At 42.8% G+C, this 22,792-nt stretch overlaps 1 protein-coding gene across 3 annotated transcripts in view; it reads right to left on the reverse strand.

The window, feature by feature from the left end:
• Nucleotides 1–22,792, reverse strand: part of RALBP1 (ralA binding protein 1) — a 48,257-nt gene that overhangs the window by 19,834 nt on the left and 5,631 nt on the right. For all 3 annotated transcript variants that reach the window (XM_056521572.1, XM_056521574.1, XM_056521573.1), the window contains exons 2-4: nucleotides 9,449–9,753; nucleotides 1,675–2,118; nucleotides 406–755 (exon numbers count right to left, since the gene is read on the reverse strand). In XM_056521572.1, coding sequence (XP_056377547.1) covers nucleotides 406–755; nucleotides 1,675–2,118; nucleotides 9,449–9,692 — 1,038 coding nt within the window. In that variant the 5' untranslated portion in view covers nucleotides 9,693–9,753. The remainder of the gene's footprint in view (nucleotides 1–405; nucleotides 756–1,674; nucleotides 2,119–9,448; nucleotides 9,754–22,792) is intronic.

Below are 22,792 nucleotides of genomic sequence, written 5' to 3' on the forward strand. Positions count from 1 at the left end.
CTGTATCAAATATTCTATATTATCTTGCACTTATCCACATAAAATGTTAGTTGCCAGAAATGTGACCATTCCTCTAGTTTATCGAAATTGTTTTCCATTTGGCATATTCCTGCAAGAATATCAACCCTGTTACCAGGATGTGTTAACTACAACCAGCAAAGGTTTTCTCTTTTCTAATATTACTTCTGAAATGCATAACATGGCACAAAAAGAAGTTGTACTTAACACATTTGACACAGAGCCTCTGACACAAATCACATTATAATCTGTGCTTAAACCACCCAGACTGTTATTACTACTGAGCTGTATGCTGGTCTTGAACATTAATAGCTGAAATGCTGTTTCAGAATATCCAAAATTCCACTGTCCATACAGTGTTACCTCTAGGACAATTGTCTTATGTACCTGAACTGTTGGGCTCAGCACAATTGAAATATTCTGTATGTTCATTTTAGTTTCAAGTTCTTTCTCGATGACATGGTCCATGTGCACAATGAGCCATGAAATCATGTAAAGGTTGCAATCTGGCAGCTCCTTCAACAGCCGCTGACACTCCTGCAGCCTCTCTGCCTCACTGCTCTTGCCACAGGCTTCTTCAAATTTAGGCATTAATTCTTTGGTGAGGACATTCTCAGGTAGCTCACGCAAGTATTGCTTCAGTAGGCTGGCAACTGTGTAAGGCTCATAGTCATCAAGGTTTGGAGACTCTTCACGGTCATAGGCAGCTTTTAACTCATCCACCTTTGACTTGATTCCTGGCAAAAGATTATAGATAAATAAAAAATAAAATAAATGGTTTAAAATTTAGTAAACCAAAAACGAAAAATCCTAATGCCATACTTGTTGCTTGCTTCACATTATTTATGCTAAAGAACAGATATTAAGTCTAAGTCACCAATCCAATTTTTTTTTCCCCTTCAATACAGGGCACTATATTTCGGCTTGTCCAACTGTTCATAGATGGTGTGTAGTACTACAGCTCAGTCTTATTCACCTTAATGGAGCCGAGCTGCAATACCAGACAACCTGTGGACAGGAGTGCTGACGTTTTTTGCAAGAAAGAAGCAGCATTTTTTCTAATCATCGATAACCCCTTTAAAAAGCATACACCAATATAGTTTTGCAGCTATTAGTATAGCAATATGATTGAGCCCACTCCTTATCTAGCAGGTGCCAGCTGCTATCATTCCTTCTGACTGAGACCCACATATGTGTATCACATGCTGCCTGAACATAAGGCTTGAGAATGTCCTAGGTGGACTCAAACATTTCACACACTATCTGCTACTATTACTAAAAAGTCAACCTTCTATCTAGCCAGAAAAATATATACAATAGCACCAATTGTGTTACTACATGTACTTTCCTATTTTCACAATGAATGCAAATAAAATATCAAACATATCCAAACTGAAATGCCATGGACTATTCTTGTTTAAATGTATTACACATCCTCTCACTTGGCACCTACACTATAAGGGCACCTTTACACATGAGATGTTAATTAAGTTTCCAGCTGTGGGTTTGAGCCACGGCGGGTTTTCTGCCACAGATCAATCTAGCAGCGGGAAACTCAGGGTACGATCAATCGAGATTGTGGAATTTAAACAGTTTTGTCATTGGTGGTCATGTGTGGTCATGTGTGGTCTGATCGGTCATCGGTGCCAGTTTTACCTGACACTCTGTAGATGCCTTCACATTTCATGCCATGTTGCTCAATGAAATCTATGCATTCCCGAAATACTGCCGGCAGCCGGATCCCATCACACATCATGGTTCTTTCTGCAGCTGCAGCCAGTGGAATACCGAACACCGGCCTCAGCCTGGGCACATCTACAGGTGGTGCTTCTGGCTCTGGGGTGGGCTTCTTTTTTTTCTTTTTCTCTTTCCATTGCTTGACTACATCTGCAGCAGTTAGGTCCTTGGACTTCTTGTCTTTGTGCTTGTCTTCTTTGTGCTTCTCTTCTTTAGGTTTCTCTTTTATTTTGAAGTCTTTTTCCTTCTTCTTAGAAAAACTGGGTTTCTTGAATACATGGATTCCCTTGGACCTCTTCATTTTGGACGGGCTCTCTGCTTCATCACCGGAACTGTCCTCCTGGAAGGCAGCATAACCTTCAGCTGGAGAAGAAAGTTCAAAGTTACAGTCTTGTACAAAGGGTGGAAACTACTTTACTGGTCTTTATAGTTTTAGGTTTTATTAAAAGTAGAACCTTCAGGGATCGAGCCATGAAGTGTTTGTTTCTCTGGTCTAATCTTGGCCTAGCTGTATTCATTTTACAGAACAAAGAAAACCAGATAACATGTATCAGATGACCTATATGAATAGATGGCTAGAGAACACATCACAAAGCACAAGTTGGCTTAAAAGAAATATTTTTTACACAATGCAGGCCATACAAGAGATATTCATTCAACTTGAAACACTATGGACAGATAAGCTACACAAATGGCCACATGGACAAACACAATGGACCTCATTCATTTATTTCTGTACACAGAAGTGTAGTCAACTACAATTCCCAGTTAAGAGGTATCCTACAAAAGTAATTGTAAAGGTTTCTCCTGCCTAAGATCCTATAGGTAATATATAGTACACAGGGGCATATATTGGGTCATAAGGTCTTAATGGTGGCAAAAGGTCCAAATGGCATGTCAACTGAGCCTAACAGAAAATGACAAGGGAAACATTTCCAGCCTGCACACTACAATACAACATAAACATGGGTTGTATAAGATTATTTTTAAATGACTAAAGCAATGGATTAATATACAGTCATGGGCATAAATGTTGGCACCCCTGGAATTTTTCTTCAAGAAAATGAAGTATTTCTCACAGACAAGGATTGCAGTAACACATGGATTTGCTATACACATGTTTATTCCCTTTGTGTGTATTGGAATTAAACAAAAAAAAAAGGGAGGAAAAAAAGCAAATTAGATATAATGTCACACCAAACTCCAAAAATTGGCTGGAGAAAATTATTGGCACCCTTTCAAAATTGTGGAAAATAAGATTGTTTAAAGCACGTGATGCTCCTTTAAAAACTCACCTGCGGCAAGTAACAGGTGTGGGCAATATAAAAATTACACCTGAATAAAGGAGAGAAGTTCACTTTGTCTTTGCATTGTGTGTGCCACGCTAAGCCTGGACAACAGAAAGAGGAGAAGAGAACTGTCTGAGGACTTGTTACTTGAGATTGTTGATATTTTTCCACAATTTTGGTTCTCAAGTTCATCTCCAGAGATCTTGATAATGTTGCACACTGTGTACAAAGGCAAATCTAGAAGTTTGCAACCCATGGCACTGTAGCTAATCTCTCTGGGCATGGACTGAAGAGAAAAATTGATGAAAGGTGTCAACGCAGGATAGTCTGGATGGTGGATAAGCAGCCCCAAACAAGTTCCAAAGATATTCAAGCTGTCCTGCAGGCTCAGGGAGCATCAGTGTCAGAGCGAACTCTGCGTTGACAGTTAAATTAAATGAAACGCTATGGCAGGAGACCCAGGAGGACCCCACTACTGACACAGATATAAAAAAGTGAGACTACATTTTTGCCAAAATGAACTTGAGTAAGCCAAAATCCTTCTGGGAAAACTTCTTGTGGACAGAGGAGACCAAGATAGAGCATTTTGGTGAAGCACATCATTCTACTGCTTACTGAAAACAGAATGAGGCCTATAAAAAGAATAGAACACAATACCTACAGTGAAATATGGTGGAGGTTCAATTATGTTTTGGGGTTGTTTTGCTGCCTCTGGCACTGGGTGCCTTGAATGTATACAAGGCATAATGAAATCTGAGGATTACCAACAGATTTTGGGTCACACTGTAAAGCCCAGTGCCAGAAAGCTGGGTTTGCGTCCGAGATCTTGGGTCTTCCAGCAGGACAATGACCCCAAACATACATCAAAAAGCACCCAGAAAAGGATGGCAACAAAGCGCTGGAAAGTTCTGAAGTGACCAGCAATAAGTCCAGATCTAAATCCCATTGAACACCTGTGGAGAGATCTTAAAATTGCTGATGGGAAAAGGCACCCTTCCAATAAGAGACCTGGAGCAGTTTGCAAAGGAAGAGTGGTCCAACATTCCGGCTGAGAGGTGTAAGAAGCTTATTGATGGTTATACGAAGCGACTGATTTCAGTTATTTTTTCAAAAGGGTGTGCAACCAAATATTAAGTTAAGGGTGCCAATAATTTTGTCCAGCCCATTTTTGGAGTTTGGTGTGACATTATGTCCAATTTGCTTTTTTCCTCCTTTTTTTTCGGTTTAGTTCCAATACACACAAAGGGAATAAACATGTGTAAAGCAAAACATGTGTTACTGCAATTCCTTTCTGTGAGAAATACTTCATTTTCTTGAAAAATTTTAGGGATGCCAACATTTACGGCCATGAATTTAATTTACACACATACTGAAATGTAGTTTATTCTTCATGTACAGGTAAAAAAATATTACCTTTTTAATTACCTTAAAATCTGTAAAAGAAATAATACTAAAGCAATAGCTCATTTAGATCCCCTTCAAAATAGGTCATTGGTCAATATTTGGTTAAAATCTTTAGTTATTTATTTTGAGTAAATAAGAGCGTGTCAGAGTGCCCAAGATTCCATGCTACTACAGCCAATACTATTGATGAGAAGACTAAAAAGATATAAATTTCTGGGGGACACAGGACCAAGGGTATATGCTGCTTGCCACTAGGAGGCTGACACTAGAACAAAAGAAAGTCAGCTCCTCCCAGCAGGATAAACCCGCCTTCTAGCTCTGAGCAACTCAGTTTTAGCTTAATGTCAGTAGGAGGCAGACACAGGTCTGGAGCTCTCCAGACCTGGTCTTATTTCTTTAGTTTTTTTCTTAGTTTCAGCTAAAGTTTAGTTTTTCTTTCCTTTGTTGTTTTCTCGAGCGTGGGGCGACTGGAGCATGGCGCTGCCTGATCCCCCACCTGCAAGCTTGGGGAATGGGGGGGGGTTCCGGGACAAAACCGTCCAGGGCCGTTGGACCCCGTGGGAGTCCAGCCTACCCATCAATGTTCTGGAGCTCTGTGCGATCTTCCGGTGCCTTTTTCACTGGAGTCGCCAGCTGCGGGGCCTTCCGGTACGGGTGCAGACGGACAATGCCACAGCCGTGGCATACATCACCAGGGCGGCACTCACAGCTCGGCGGCCATGAGGGAACTTGACGTTTCAGCCATATCAGCGGTTCACATTCCCGGGATCAACAATTGGGAAGCAGACTTTTTAAGTCGCTCCACCATCTACCCTGGCGAGTGGTCCCTGCACCTGGAGGTCTTCACTCGCTTAGTCTCCAGGTCACAGGATCCCCTGGCTCTGTCAGTGGACGCTCTTGTGGTTCCTTGCACCCCCATCACTCTCCCCTACCTCTTCCTAGGGTCGTCCAGAAGCTCAAGGCGGAGGGAGTCTCTGATTCTGGTGGCTCCAGATTGGCCTCGTCGCATGTGGTACACGGACATGGTCAGTCTCGTGGCAGACGTTCCTTCTGTCTTCCAGATCGTCCCGACCTCTCTCAAGGTCCTCTCTGCCACCCCAATTCACCTCTGCTGCGTTTGGCGGCGTGGCGGTTGAAACCGCAGTTTTGAGGGCTCAAGGATTCTCCGGACCATGCTCCATGCCCGGAAGCCATCATCCGCCAGGATATACCACTGTACCTCGCGACTATACTTCCGTTGGTGTGAGGCTTGTTCTCTCTCTCCCACACCTCTTTTTCCTTGTCAGATCTCCTGCCCTTTTTGCAACCGGGCCTGGAAACGCACCTTGCCCTCAGTTCCATCAAGGAGCAGGTTTTGGTACTTTCTGTTCTCTTCCAATGCCCCCTTTCTGCCGACCTTCATGTGCACACTTTTTTGCAGGTCGTGGCTCACGAGGTCACTCCGTTCCCCCACTGCACCTTGGGACCTCAACCTCATTTTGGATGTTCTGCAGGGCACTCCTTTTGAGCCTCTTGGGCAGGTTTCCCTTTGATTCCTTTCCTGGAAGGTGGCCTTCCTTGTCACCATCACGCCCATTCGCCGTGTGTCCGAGTTTGCTGCCCTCTCTTGCAGTTCCCCTTTTCTGGTGCTTCACCAAGACAAGGTGGTCCTTCGGCCGGTACCCCCCTTTCAATCAAAGGTTGCGACTTCATTTCACTTGAACGAGGGGATAGTGTTGCCTTCTTTCTGTCCGTCCCCTTCTCAACTGCAGGAACGCCGGATTCACAAGCTTGACTTTGTTCGGGCAGTTCGGACCTATTTTTCGGTCACTTCCTCTTTCCGGAGGTGTGACTATTTGTTCTTCCCGACGGAAGATGCAAGGGACTCCCGGCTTCCAAGGTCTCCCACTGGACACGCTCCGCCATTTCGGAAAGGTATCGTTGCAAGGGTCAGGTGCCCCCCTTTGGAGTGACTGCTCACTCCACACACGCACGGCGGGGGCTTCCTGGGTGGTCAGCCACGGGCTTTGGCTCTGCAGGTTTGCAAGTCGGCAACTTGGTCATCTCTGCATACCTTTTCCAAGTTTTACCGTGTTCACACTTCTGCTTCCTCCAGTGCGGGCCTGGGCCACAGGGTCTTGCAGGCGGCAGTTCAGCCATCCGCCTGAGTATTTTTTTTATGGCTGGAAAGCTGGTTTTTCCCTCCCCAGGGACTGCTTTAGGACGTCCTATGGTCCTGTATCCCCCAATGAAATGCTCGAGAAAAGTAGATTTTGAGACTTACCGTAAAATCTCTCTCGGAGCTTCTATTGGGGGACACAGCACCCACCCATTGGTTTGTTTGTGGCCAGCCAGTTTCCGCCGCTGTGATGCGGGGGTGTTTTTTGTGGTCTGTTCCTTTCTTTTGTCTGGGTTTTTGTTCAGACTGTTCCTTTCTTGATCGGTTCTCCTTCTGCTTTGGGACTAAACTGAGTTGCTCAGAGCCAAGAGGCGGGTATATCCTGCTGGGAGGAGCTCACTTTCTTTTGTTTTTTGCCTAGTGTCAGCCTTCTAAGGGCAAACAGCATATACCCATGGTCTTGTGTCCCCCAATAGAAGCTCAGAGAAAGAGATTTTACGGTAAGTCTAAAAAAAATCTACTTATTCTTAGTTCTGCATCATTTCAATATAAAAGTGATCTCATAACAGAAGGAACCAATACAACAAAGTAGGTGACAGGGTTCACCAAACATACATCTGCACAATTACTATTGTGACATGATCTCTGGCCATGAGTACAGATCATACTTGAAGCTGATAAATCATCCACAAAAAGGATTCAGCAAGGGACAGTATTTATAGAAACCCATTAGCTTATCACATTCCACACCGAGGTGAATATAATTGACCTAGATGAAAATGGTTATTATACAAGTGCTGTTCAGACAAAGAATTGCCTCTCTTCTGTTCCTTAAATAAATTACACTCCATAGTATTAAAGTGGTTTTAAACATAGAAAATGAAGAAAAAAAGAAATACCTGGCACTGGACTCGGCAAAGCAAGTATTTAAAAGGAATACTGCAGCCGAAGACAACTTATCCCCTATCCGCAGGAAGGGAGAAATAAGTGTCTTATGGGGGGGTCCGACTGCTGGGGCCCCAGCTGATCTACTGTATGAAAACCCGAAAATGCCGCGGCTCTCCCCATGCAAGAGGTGTGTCTTACATGGTATGACGCTGTGGCCAACACGCCCCCTCCATGTATCTCTATGGGAGAGGCCGAGATGCAGCGTTGTGCATCCTTGCCTCTCCAACAGAGCTCAATGGAGGGGGCATGTCTGTCGACCTCTTAATGAGATGGACAACATAAGAGTTAGAAGCGCAGAGGCGCGGCAGTTCCGAGTCCCTGTACGGGAGATCGCGGGGTGTCCCAGTAGAGTCAGGCATATTTATTTAATAGGGTGCTTATTAGCTGTAGAGTTGTAAGGTAGACATGTATGTAGGGCTGCAACTAATGACTATTTATTGATTAGTAATAGATTAATCGATTTGTTGTTTCAGCTCTACAATACCTGTCTGATACGTGGTCTGGTTCACCTGTTATTTCCTCCATTCGCACGCTGAGCGGAGCTTCCTGACATTACCACTGCTGCTTTTCTGCTGGGCCTCAGGCTTGGGGAAACACCAGTTGTGATATCATGACGCGGCGCCCTAACAGAGGAAGTAACAGGTGAACCGGATCACCCTTCGGAGACCGGTATCAGGGCTGAACACACAAATCAATTAACTGATTACTAACCGATAAAAATAATCATTGGTTGCAGAGAGTCAGTGGGTAAACATGTCAGTGTTGTTTCTGAGGTATCAAGTCGACAGTGTGAACCATTTTCTGTCATACTAAATCCCATATAATAACTTTTATGACAGGAAATAATGCCTGCACTTTAAACTGTTCATGTACCTGAAATATGTAAATCTGCCTCCATGCATTGTTGAATAGGAAAGAGAGGGTCTTTGGGGCGAACACCGTGGTGAAACGGATAAACCGCAGACACCGTTTAAAATAAAAACATGAATTTATTATGGACAACACATTTTGGAAGCTTGTGCTTCCTTTATAAAGTCTGAACAGTATACATAAACCAGGGCTTATATACACCCACAGATGTACCACTCTCAAATAAGCAATGACATCACAGGGGTCAAAGTATCATATCCTGCCCAGCAAGAGAATTGGACACACACATTAAATAGATATAAACATATCAAGAAAATGTTAAATTAAGATATATATAAAGAATATAAGTAATATAAGAATATAAAATTAATATATTTATGTACATTTTCTTGGTATGTTTATGTCTATTTTATGTGTGTGTCCAATTTCCCTGCTGGGCAGAATATAATACTTTGACCCCTGTGATGTCATTGCTTATTTGAGAGTGGTACATTGGTGGTGGTGTGTTATCAGTTATCTTAGGAATATAAGTAAACATACTACAATATCTTAAGCTAGTAAGGTCTCATAGCAAAAGGTTAAACAACAAGTTCAATTCATCTGGTAATTAACCTAAATCCACATGTAATTAGTATGTGATGCTATAGGTATGTGCAAAACATCCCTCAGAAATGATTCACTCACAAATCATAGCAAGTAGCCTCTAAGCTTGGACTACACCCTCACTGCACCTCTGCTATTATGGCATCAGCTATAATTCTAGCTTACAACATGCAGTTAAGCCATTGCACAAGCCTCCAGACTGTAAACAGATAACCTGAATGTATTCAAACCTCTTGTAAAGAATACAAGTAGGAAGATGTAAAGCCTACAGCTGAATATACCGCAGGATTAAAGTTTTCCAATCAATGCTTAGGATTTTGGAATCCCAGAATAAAAGGGGTACCTCCAGCCAAAAAATAAATAAAAATCAGCTAGATATTTCCTATCACCTCGATCAACTCGATAGTGTTAGAACGGATTGGGTCTTTTTTTATTAGGAATGCTGTAATAGGCATACCGTATATGTCTCCTGTATACTTACTTCTCTTCTCCTTCTTCTTAAACTTCCCTTTCTTCTTGCCATGGTCTTTCTCATCATCAGATACTACATCAGGGGGCTCATGGAGGATGTCATGAGGAGGCGATGGTTCTCCAGTGCGGTACAGTCCAGGAAACTTTGTGGGGCTGATTTCTTCTGAGCTTGGTGTACGAGCCAGTCCCCCGCCATGCTCAGCCCTCCGATGTTCACTGGGGCTACTGGTGGGAGGCAGGAAGCACTCAGTCATTCTACCAACGACAACTTACTGTCGGAACGGAGCCTGGATTTCTGTTACCTGTCCATTTTACCTAAACAAAGATTGAAAACAACAAGTGTTTATTAGCATGAGTGATTCATTTAGGCTTTATTTTCAACCAATTAATCTAAAATTCCTATTCACTTAAATATAGGCTATTTTTTTCTAACCCATGAGAAACAACTACAAATGTGCATGTACATTAGGGAATGTAGACATAAGCTCTTTCAGCTGGTTCACGTTACATCTAGGAGGTGAATAATAGAGACGGTTTTCCCCCATAAGTTAATTACTTGCCTAGTCACATGCTTATTTGTTTTCTCATAGAATAGGCAGTAATTCTATAGTAATTGCTGCATTAACTACATTAAGCAGTATATTAGACATTACATCTGATCTGTTGTCTGACCACACTGTCTCTAACAGGAAGGGGCCATAATTAAGCGAAAACAAAAATTGCATTGTCAAACTTTTTTTTACTTCTACACTGAATAAGAGCAAGAAGATTTGAAATGGTCATTCATTGTAATAAAAAAAGATGAACAATACCTCTCCAATACTTACAAGCACAAGGACCCTACCTACCTGACTGCATGGCACTTCTGATAGAAATGTATGGCTTTGTTTTGGTACTACAACAAATCAGATTTAAAAAATAAATATACCATCTCAATATTGTTTATTCTCTTTGAAGGATCTCATATTCCTCTGGAGTTTTTGAATATCAGAATTTGGAAAATTTCGAGCCAGATCAGATAAAATGACTTTCATAAAAGAAAGCATAAAGATATATTTGACTTTGTGCAACATTCGCAAATAAAGACAGTATTTATTAATGAAAATTCCAAATGCAATCACATCTAAAAAAAAAAGAGTGCATTACAGCTCAATGCATGAGCATAGAGACATACACCAGAAGTTATGGCATCCAAGTAGACAAGACTTTCCCAAAGCCTACAGTGGTGTTTGAGCACTGAATAAAGCAAAATAGCACACTGCCTAAATTAGTCCTACCAAAATATCAAGTACCCTAATACAGGTAACAATATAAAACAAGGCGAACTGGGCAGGTATATATGACCTCCTGAATAGAATACACTAAGAAGACAATGGAGTCATTTATAAAGATTATTAACCCCTTAAGGACCAGGCCATTTTACACCTTAAGGACCAGAGCGTTTTTTGCAATTCTGACCACTGTCACTTTAAACATTAATTACTCTGGAATGCTTTTAGTTATCATTCTGATTCCGAGATTGTTTTTTCGTGACATATTCTACTTTAACTTAGTGGTAAAATTTTATGGTAACTTGCATCCTTTCTTGGTGAAAAATCCCCAAATTTGATGAAAAAAATGAAAATTTAGTATTTTTCTAACTTTGAAGCTCTCTGCTTGTAAGGAAAATGGATATTCAAAATAAAACATTTTTGGGTTCACAAATACAATATGTCTACTTTATGTTTGCATCATAAAATTTATGAGTTTTTACTTTTGGAAGACACCAGAGGGCTTCAAAGTTCAGCAGCAATTTGGAAATTTTTCACAAAATTTTCAAACTCGCTATTTTTCATGGACCAGTTCAGGTTTGAAGTGGATTTGAAGGGTCTTCATATTAGAAATACCCCATAAATGACCCCATTATAAAAACTACACCCCCCAAAGTATTCAAAATGACATTCAATAAGTGTATTAACCCTTTAGGTGTTTCACAGGAATAGCAGAAAAGTGAAGGAGAAAATTCACAATCTTCATTTTTTACACTCGCATGTTCTTGTAGACCCAATTTTTGAATTTTTGCAAGGGGTAAAAAGGAGAAAATTTTTACTTGTATTTGAAACCCAATTTCACTCGAGTAAGCACATACCTCATATGTCTATGTTAATTGTTCGACGGACGCAGTAGAGGGCTCAGAAGGGAAGGAGCGTCAAATGTTTTTTTGGGGGGCATGTCACCTTTAGGAAGCCCCTATGGTGCCAGGACAGCAAAAAAAAACCACATGGCATACCATTTTGGAAACTAGACCCCTCAGGGAACGTAACAAGGGGTAAAGTGAACCTTAATACCCCACAGGTGATTCACGACTTTTGCATATGTAAAAAAAAAAAAAAATGTTTTACCTAAAATGCTTTGTTTCCCAAAAATGTTACATTTTTAAAAAGGATAATAGCAGAAAATACCCCCCAAAATTTGAAGCCCAATTTCTCCCGATTCAGAAAACACCCCATATGGGGGTGAAAAGTGCTCTGCTGGCGCACTACAGGTCTCAGAAGAGAAGGAGTCACATTTGGCTTTTTGAAAGCAAATTTTGCTCTGGGGGCATGCCGCATTTAGGAAGCCCCTATGGTGCCAGAACCGCAAAAAAAAAAAAACACATGGCATACCATTTTGGAAACCAGACCCCTCGGGGAACGTAAAAAGGGGTAAAGTGAACCTTAATACCCTACAGGTGTTTCACGACTTTTGCATATGTTAAAAAAAAAAATTTTTTTTTACCTAAAATGCTTGGTTTCCCAAATTTTTTACATTTTTAAAAAGGGTAATAGCAGAAAATACCCCCCAAAATTTGAAGCTCAATTTCTCCCGATTCAGAAAACACCCCATATGGAGGTGAGAAGTGCTCTGCTGGCGCACTACAGGTCTCAGAAGAGGAGGAGTCACATTTGGCTTTTTGAAAGCAAATTTTGCTCTGGGGGCATGCCGCATTTAGGAAGCCCCTATGGTGCCAGGACAGCAAAAAAAAAAACCACATGGCATACCATTTTGGAAACTAGACCCCTCGGGAAACGTAACAAGGGGTAATGTGAACCTTAATACCCCACAGGTGATTCACAACTTTTGCATATGTAAAAAAAAAAATTTTTACCTAAAATGTTGGTTTCCCAAAAATTTTAGATTTTTAAAAAGGGTAATAGCAGAAAATACCCCCCATAATTTGTAACACAATTTCTCCCGAGTACGGCGATACCCCATATGTGACCCTAAACTGTTGCCTTGAAATACGACAGGGCTCCAAAGTGAGAGCGCCATGCGCATTTGAGGCCTGAATTAGGGACTTGCATAGGGGTGAACATAGGGGTATTCTACGCCAGTGATTCCCAAATAGGGTGCCTCCAGCTGTTGTAAAAGTCCCAGCATGCCTGGACAGTCAGTGGCTGTCTGGTAATACTGGGAGTAGTTGTTTTGCAACAGCTGGAGGCTCCGTTTTGGAAACAGTGGCGTACCAGACGTTTTTAATTTTTATTGGGGAGGGGAGGGGGGCTGTGTAGGGGTATGTGTATATGTAGTGTTTTTTACTTTTTAATTTATTTAGTGTTAGTGTAGTGTAGTGTAGTGTAGTGTTTTTAGGGTACAGTCGCACAGTAGTTTCTCGCTGGCAGTTTGAGCAGCGGCAGAAAATTTGCCTCAGCTCAAACTTGCAGCCGGATACTTACTGTAATCCTCCGCCCATGTGAGTGTACCCTGTACGTTCACATTGGGGGGGGGGGGGGGGGGAAAGATCCAGCTGTTGCAAAACTACAACTCCCAGCATGTAGGGTCTATAAGTGCATGCTGGGAGTTGTAGTTTTGCAACAGCTGGAGGCTCCGTTTTGGAAACGGTGGCGTACCAGACGTTTTTCATTTTTATTGTAGGGGTATGTGTATATGTAGTGTTTTTTTTCTTTTTCTTTTATTTTGTGTTAGTGTAGTGTTTTTAGGGTACAGTCGCACGGGCGGGGGTTCACAGTAGTTTCTCGCTGGCAGCTTGAGAACTTGCAGCCGGATACTTACTGTAATCCTCCGCCCATGTGAGTGTACCCTGTACATTCACATTGGGGGGGGGGGGGGGGGGGAACATCCAGCTGTTGCAAAACTACAACTCCCAACATGTACGGTCTATCAGTGCATGCTGGGAGTTGTAGTTTTGCAACAGCTGGAGACACACAGGTTGTGAAACACCGAGTTTGGCAACAAACTCAGTGTTTTGCAACCAGTGTGCCTTCAGCTGTTGCAAAAGCTACAACCCCCAGCATGTACGGACAGCGGAAGGGCATGCTGGGTGTTGTAGTTATGCAACAGCGGGAGGCATACTACTTTGGCTGGGGATGCTGGGGATTGTAGTTATGCAACAGCTGGAGACGCACTGGTTTGCTACTTAACTCAGTGTGCCTTCAGCTGTTGCAAAACTACAACTCCCAGCAGTCACCGACAGCCAACGGGCATGCTGGGAGTTGTAGTTATGCAACCAGCAGATGCACCACTACAACTCCCAGCATGCACTTTAGCTGTTTGTGCAAGCTGGGAGTTGTAGTTATACAAAAGCTGAAGGTACACTTTTCCGTAGAAAGAATGTGCCTCCAGCTGTTGCAAAACCATAAGTCCCAGCATGCCCATAAGTGCATGCTGGGAGTTGTGGTGGTCTGCCTCCTCCTGTTGCATAACTACAGCTCCCAGCATGCCCTTTTTGCATGCTGGGAGCTGTTGCTAAGCAACAGCAGGAGGCTGTCACTCACCTCCTGCTGCTGCTGCTTGATCGCCGCACAGGTCAGTCCCGCCGCCATCGCTCCTGGGGCCCCGATCCCAACATTAACGCCGGGGATCGGGGTCCCCAGCACCAGGGGTGCACGTCCCGCACCCGCTCAAGTCCTCCGGAAGAGGGGCGGAGCGGGTGCGGGAGTGACACCCGCAGCAGGCGCCCTGATTGGTCGGCAGGTAATCCGGCCGACGAATCAGGGCGATCGTGAGGTGGCACCAGTGCCACCTCACCCCTGCAGGCTCTGGCTGTTCGGGGCCGTCTCTGACGGCCCCGATCAGCCAGTAATTCCGGGACACCGGGTCACTGGAGACCCGATTGACCCGGAATCGCCGCAGATCGCTGGACTGAATTGTCCAGCGATCTGCGGCCATCGCCGACATGGGGGGACATAATGACCCCCCTGGGCGATATGCCGCGATGCCTGCTGAACGATTTCAGCAGGCATCGGGCACCGGCTCCCCTCCGGCTAGCGGTGGGGGGCCGGGAAAGGACAGGACGTACTCCTACGTCCATTGTCCTTAAGGGGTTAAAGGAGTAGTCCGGCGTGCACTTTTTTCCTTTTATCCCATCAGGGCTGCAAAATAAAAGAAAACACACTTTCTCTTACCTGCCAACGAGCCCCCGGAGCTCCGGTACAGGTGTTCGGTCCCCGGGCTGTATTCTTCTTACTTCCTGTTAGCCTGGCACGTCACACGGAGCTTCAGCCTATCACCGGCCGAGGCGGGACATCGCTGCGGCTGGTGATAGGCTGAAGCTCCGTGTGACGTGCCGGTCTAACAGGAAGTAAGAAGAATACAGCCCGGGGACCAAACACCTGTACCGGAACTACGGGGGCTCGTTGGCAGGTAAGAGAAAGTGTTTTTTTCTTTTTTATCCCGTCCGGGCTGCAAAATAAAGGAAAAAAGTGGGCGCCGGAGTACTCCTTTAAAATGCAAATGTTTGAGCTCTGACTAGATGCAGTGTTCAGTGTGTACAGGAGGATGGTAAGAGAAAATACATAAATAAATACAAACATTATAAATTAAGTTCCTTAACAAAATGGCTTTGAATCCCTGACACGATGCAAGGGCAGAAAAACCCTCACCCAAGGTCTGAGGCCAGAACAGACCTGACAAAGTTGGGCACACTTCTCTCAATTCTATTCCTTCCACACTAAAAATGGTGCCATAGGCTTCTACCCATTGTTCCCATCCTTGACCTTCACAGACCAAACATGCATATTTTGATCAAGGCAATCCTATGTTAGTCTGATCAATTGAATACATTTAAAAAAAAAAAATTTTTTTTTACTAAAGTGCATACAAAACATATCCTTGAAATGGTGCAGTTATTAGTTCCTAAATAATTCCATCAGACGTAAATTTTTAGCTTTGAAGGGGTATTCCAGGAAAAAAAAAATTTTTTTTCTTAATATCAACTGGCTCCAGAAAGTTAAACAGATTTGTAAATTACTTCTATTAAAAAAATCTTAATCCTTCTAATAATTATCAGCTGCTGAAGTTGAGTTGTTCTTCTCTGGCAGCAGTGCTCTCTGCTGACATCTCTGCTTGTCTCCGGAACTACGCAGAGTAGAAGAGGTTTGCTTCTACTCTGGACAGTTCCCGAGACAGGTGTCATCAGAGAACACTTAGACAGAAAAGAACAACTCAACTTCATCAGCTCATAAATACTGAAAGGATTAAGATTTTTTTTAATAGAATTTACAAATCTGTTTAACTTTCTGGAGCCAGTTGATATATAAAAAAAAAAAAAAAGTTTTCCCCTGGATAACCCATTTAACCACAAACAGTAGAACACATCCATTTTGTTCTTCCGTCAAAAAAAACTGACGACTGACCAGAGGTAGTGTTAGGATATTCACAATGGAAGATTTATTAACCTCTTAAGGACTCAGCCCTTATTTGCAATTCTGACCACTGTCACTCTGGGATGCTTTTACCGATTATTCTGATTCCGAGATAGTTTTTTCGTGACATATTCTACTTTAACAGTGGTAAATTTTCGTCCTTACTTGCATCCTTTCTTGGTGAAAAATACCCAAAATTTCATGAAAATTTTGCCTTTTTCTAACTTTGAAACTCTGTCTCTAAGGAAAATGGACATACCAAATTATATTTTGATTCTCAAATACAATATGTCTACTTTATGTTTGCATCATTGAGTTGACATGTTTTTACTTTTGGAAGAAATCAGAGGGCTTCAAAGTTCAGCAGCAATTTTCCAATTTTTCACAAAATTTTCAAAATCGGAATTTTTCAGGGACCAGTTCAGTTTTGAAGTGGATTTGAGGGGGCTTTATATTAGAAATACCCCATAAATTACCCCATTATAAAAACTGCACCGCCCAAAGTATTCAAAATGACATTCAGAAAGTGTGTTTACCCTTTGGGTGTTTCACAGGAATAGCAGCAAAGTGAAGGATAAAATACAAAATCTTCATTTTTTACACCCGCATGTTCTTGTAAACCCAGTTTTTGAAATTTTACAAGGGCTAAAAGGAAAAAAAGGCCCTAAAAATTTGTAAAAATTGAGTAAGGAAATACCTCATATTTGGATGTCAAGTGCAAAAAAAAAAAGACACAACAACATGGCATACTATTTTGGAAACTACACCCCTCAAGGAACGTAACAATGGGTCCACTGAGCCTTAACACCCCACAGGTGTTTGACGACTTTTTGTTAAAGTCGGATGTATAAAGGAACTTTTTTTTTTCCACTAAAATGCTGGTTTTCCCCCAAATTTTACATTTTTACAAGGGGTTATAGGAGAAAATGCCCCCCAAAAGAGGCCATCATATGTTGAAATGATCGTATGTCAGGGCCAACGTAGGTCGGAGGGTCACTGTATATGTAGTCTGACTGGGAGAGCATGGTAAGTGAGCTATTACACCTTGTTCACACTGGTGTGGTGCTGGGCGGCGTCCGTTGCTGCCGTGGTGCTGTGTCTGCGGGCGGGTGCGGCCCATAGACTGGTTTGAGTGGCATTGGGGCCGCTCTGCCAGTGGGTCGTTCCCCCCCCGTGGGCACTGGTGTCACGGCGGTGGTGGTCGCCGCCCAGTGCTGCGCCATTTTATGCTAGGGACGTTAGGGACCCACTCTGAACAGGTGGCCTTGACGTGGCGAGTGGGCTTGTACTTTTTGATCAAAAATGTATACTAACAACCTGTTAGTTTTTGATATTATGCTGAGAAGCAATCAGATCATTATACAAGATTGTAGATGTGCGCCATGTCTGTTTTCTACCCGAATTCACACTGTATATGTAGTGTTTTACTTTTTATTTGGTGTAGGTGTAGTGTTTTTAGGATACAATCACACAGGCGGAGGTTTACAATGAATTTCTCGCTGGGAGTTTGAGCTGCGGCGAAAAATTTGCCGCATCTCAAACTTGCAGCAGAAAACTTGCTGTAAACCTGCCCGTGTGACTGTACCCTGTACTTTCACATGGGTGGGGGCAAACCTCCAGCTGTTTCAAAACTACAACTCCCAGCATGTACTGACAGAACCATACATGCTGGGAGTTGTAGTTATGCAAAAGCTGGAGGCACATGCGAAACACAGAGTTTGTTACTTAACTCAGTGTTTTGCAACCTGTGTGCCTCCAGCTGTTGCAAAACTAGAGCTCCCAGCATGTACAGTCTCTCAGTGCAAGCTGGGAGTTGTAGTTGCAAAACACAGAGTTAGGTAACAAACTCTGTTTCACAACCAATGTGTCTCCAGCTGTTGCAAAACTGCAACAATCAACATGCATTGACAGTCGAAGGGCATGCTGAGAGTTGTTTTGCAACAGCTGGAGGCACACTGCTACAACTCCCAGCATGTCCTTTGGTAGGTGTGCATGTTGGGAGTTGTAGTTATGCAACAGCTGCATGCACACTTTTTCATGGAAAAAATGTGCCTCCAGCTGTTGCATAACTACAACCCACAGCATGCACAGACTACCAATGGGCATGCTGGGAGCTGTAGTTGGAACTCCAGCTGTTGCAAAACTACAACTCCCAGCATGCCCTTTGGCTGTGCATGCTGCGAGTTGTTGCTAAGTAACAGCAGGAGGTGAACAGGCCTCATCACCTCCTGCTGTATCCTGCCGCCGGGACCACCGCCGCTGCTGCCACCGATCCTGAGGGGACCTCCGCTGGACCAGGGCAAGGTAGGAGACCCCCGCCATCCCCGATCGCCGCCATCTTTGCCGTCCCGATCGCCGCCCAGCAGGGTCGAGATTGGTCGGTTGTTCAGACCGATCAATCAGGTGATCGTGAGGCGGCACCCGTGCCACCTCACTCCTGCTGGGTAAGGGTAAATGGGGCTGTCTCGGACAGCCCCATTCACCCTTTTTTTCCGGGGTCACCAGAGACCTGATTAACCCAGAATAGCCGCAAATCGGCGGTCTGAATTGACCAGCAATTTGCGGTGATCGCTGACATGGGGGGGGTCTCAGGACCCAAAGGGTTTGCCGGCGAGCGGCGGGGACTGGAATTCCCATGGACGTATGGATACGCCCTGCGTCCTGAAGAGGTTAAGACTGGCATTTGGCATATACAGTGCATTTAGAAAGTCTTCAGATCATTTCACTGGTTTCACATTTTGTTTTGTTGCAGCCTTGTGCTAAAATAAAATAAAAAATCTTGTGTGCGTCCATCATTCTGTACTCAATTCCCCATAATGACAAAGTGAAAAGAGAAAGACAAAAAATTCTGGACATTGTTTGGAAATTTATTAAAGAGGAGAAACTAAAATTTTGCATGGGGATAAGTATTCAGACCCTTTATTATAACACAGGAAATTTAGCTCTGGCTCCTCCCATTTCTCTTGATTATCTCAGATGTTTTTAAACCTTGATTGGAGTCACCTGTGGTAAATTCAGTTGATTGGACAGGATTTGGAAAGACACAGCACTGTCTATATAAGGTCTCGCAGCTGACAATGCATATCAGAGCAAAAATCAAGCAATGAGGGGAGAAAGGACTGCCTGCAGAGCTCACAGATAGGATTGTGTATTGGCACACATGTGGAAAAGGGTTAAAACATTATTATTATTTTTTTTAATTACGCTGCTTTGAAAGCTCCCAAGAGCACAGTAGGCATGGTTATTCTTAAATGTGTAAAGTTTGGCAAAACCAGGACTCTTTAATCTGAGTATAAGAAGATCTAAACAGAAGAATGGCAGACAATCCCCAAATCCAGGTGTGCAAACCTTGCAGCATTTGATTTTTGAAATTTGATTTTTGATTTGAGTTTGATTATTTACTTTTTTTTTTTTTTTTTTTAAACACCAGGGGGGACTTTCCAAATGCATTGTATGTCTGAAAACTGTCATCCAAGGAGAATTCCTCACCAAAGTTTCTTTTTGTTCTACCTTTGTGTTTTCTAACTGCATACAGTAGATTTTTATGTTGCAGCTTCTTGCAATAGGAGTGACGTAGGTACATAGTGTATTGTTGCTTTTTTAACGGCTGCAGTTAATTCAGGAATTTTTATGAGCTAAGATTTCCAACTTAGGGAACATTTTTGTTGTGTTTGAAGAAAACATTGCTGTAAAATCTGTACTGAGATGTTATCTCTCAACAAGGTACACTTTGAAGCTCTACAAAGAGATCTGGATGCCTGTGTTTACCACATATGAGATCATAACTCATACATCACAATAATATGTGTCATTACTTTCAAGAGTAGGATTTTGAAGTTCCCAGCATGTAGACTGTACCGCATACATTTTTCATCACTACTCAACTAGTATAGCATAAAAGCCAGCTGTTTAACTGTGAAGGTTTAGGCAAGGATCATACAGCAACTGATGTGGTGTGAAAAGAGCCTTAGTAATTTACAGTAGACATGCCATCTTAAAAATAAAAAAATAAACCTTTAGTTGCTGTTAGAGATGAGCGAACTTACAGTAAATTCAATTCATCACGAACTTCTCGGCTCGGCAGTTGATGACTTTATCCTGCATAAATTAGTTCAGCTTTCAGGTGCTCCGGTGGGCTGGAGAGTCTCCTAGGACTGTATCCACTTTTTCCAGCCCACGGGAGCACCTGAAAGCTGAACTAATTTATGCAGGATAAGTCATCAACTGCCAAACCGAGAAGTTTGTGACGAATCGAATTTACTGTAAGTTCGCTCATCTCTAGTTGCTGTGATCAATGCTGATCACAGCATCTAAAGCAGTTTCTGTTCTTTGTGACACTCATGAAAATGGCTGTACAAGTGTATAACATGCATAGCACTGAAAAGTAATAGCAATCGAAAGATTTCTATAAATAGTACCCTGTGGGAACGTCATATCATGTGTCTACATTAAAATCAATTCAAAATTTATTGATATATTAACAAGTACAAAAATTCCAGTCCGCACTAGTCTCGCATATACTAGGAATATTATGATTTTGTACACATTCATCACTCCCAGCATTGATAATGGGTATTTATCAATAAGTGAATCCAATGCTCAATTGCACAATAGAGTATATACCGAATCAGTGCAAGGATTTCATCATTCTGATATGTTCCAGCAATGTCAGTGTGATGATCTTGAGAAAGCCACGTTGGTGGCAAAACATGTAGGAGCAGACAGTGTTTGGTTTTAATATCAGCTGCCATATCTCCTATTTGTAAATGCAGTGCAGTCAATAGTCAGGGAGGATGGGAGTCTGGCTAAGGCCATATTCGGCACCCATAGCCTGAAGGGCATAAAAGGCTAGTGGAATTCTGGCCCCTATCAGAATGATGAAATCCTTGCACTGATTCAGTATATACTATAATTGTAATCAAATTGTTGTACTCACTTGTTAATCAATTAAGTTTGAATTATTTGAATGCAGTCACATGAAAAGAAGAATTTATTGAACCCCCAGGGATTCTTTTGTTGCATATGGTTATCTTCCCATGTGTCAGAGGGCAATTTAGTTGTTGCGAATTCAGATAATGTCACAAAAAAAAAAAAATAGAGAGCCCCACACAGCCATATATACAGAAAAATAAGAATAGTGTTTGAAGGGGTACTCTGCTGCACAGCGATTGGAACAAACTGTTCCGAACGCTGGAGCCAGCAGCTCATGATGTCATAGCCCTGCCCCCTCAATGCAAGTCTATGGGAGGGGCATGACAGCTATGACGTCACGAGCTCTCGGCGCTGGCTCCAGCATTCAGAACAGTTTGTTCCTAGCAGAGGAGTACCCCTTAAGCATACTAATTTTATTTATTTTTCTAAAGGTAGTACAGTAACAGACACTCATGCAAACATAGGTATTAAACAGAACATCAGTTTTACTGTAAAGTGGGTTTTTTCTCAATTTGCCCCCACAAATAATATATTTTTTAGTTATGCTGTACATTTTTTATGGTAAAATGAATGCCAGTACAAAGTAAAACTGGTCACAAAAAAAAAAAATACACAACCTCTCATATTGCTCTGTGGATGGAAAAAATTAAAGTTATGCCTCTTAAAAAGGCGAGGAAGAAAACTCAAAGATTAAAATAGATGATAACTACACTCCGATTCCGATCACGGAGCCAATTACTTACCCATGCCAACCTATTATGGCATCTCCTAGAAAAACCCTCAAACAATTTGCATACAATGGAGGTAAGTTAACAGGGTCACTTTTTGACACCTTTTTGAATACTTTTTGCTATGTGCCAGTCCTGTGAACAGGCCCTCTCACTATAGATTCCTTGAATATTAGAAAAATCATGTTAAGGGTCTATTCACACGTACAGTATTCTGTGCAGATTTGATGCACAGGATTTTCTGCTGCAGATTTCAATTTAAATTGAACACAGCTTGAAATCCTGCGCATCAAATCTGTGCAGGATACTGTAAGTGTGAATAGTCCCTAAAGGGGTATTCAGGGCAAAAACATTTTGTGATGTCTGATTGCGGGGGGCTCGCCGATGGAACCCCCCGCATTCTATGCGGGAGCTGCATCTCCAGTTTCGGAAACTTCCGGGTCTGGGGATGTGACGTCACGCCACACCCCCTCCATTCATGTTTATGGAGTCTGTTGGTTAAAGGTGTTATCCAGCTATTAAAAACGCACTTGTAACACTTTTGCGCATACATGACCACATTTGTTTTTATTACTTTTTATTACATTTTTCTTGGATGTAATCAAAAATCAGCAATTTTAAGACTGTTTTTTTTACATTTATACCATTCACCGTACGGGAACGTAAAAATTATTTTCTAATAGTTCGGACAATTCCGCACAGAGCAATGTGGATAGGGGGATCGTGTGGATAGGGATAAGTTGTTTTCCTCCAGACTACCCCTTTAACCTCTTCAGGACACAGGGCGTATGGATACACCCTGCATTCCGAGTCCTTAAGGACCGAGGGCGTATCCATACGCCTGTGGGAAATCCGGTCCCCACCGCTAGCCGGTTGGGGACCGGAGCCGGATGCCTGCTGAAATCATTCAGCAGGCACCCTGGCACATCGCCCAGGGGGGTCCTGAGACCCCCCCATGTCTGCGATCGGAGGAAATCGCATGTCAATTCAGACATGCGATTTTCTCCAATTCCGGGCTGATAGGGTCTCTGGTGACCCGATCACCCGGAAAATAGGGCTGATCGGAGCTGT

Source organism: Hyla sarda, chromosome 5, assembly GCF_029499605.1.
Source record: "Hyla sarda isolate aHylSar1 chromosome 5, aHylSar1.hap1, whole genome shotgun sequence".
Lineage (NCBI taxonomy): Eukaryota > Metazoa > Chordata > Amphibia > Anura > Hylidae > Hyla > Hyla sarda.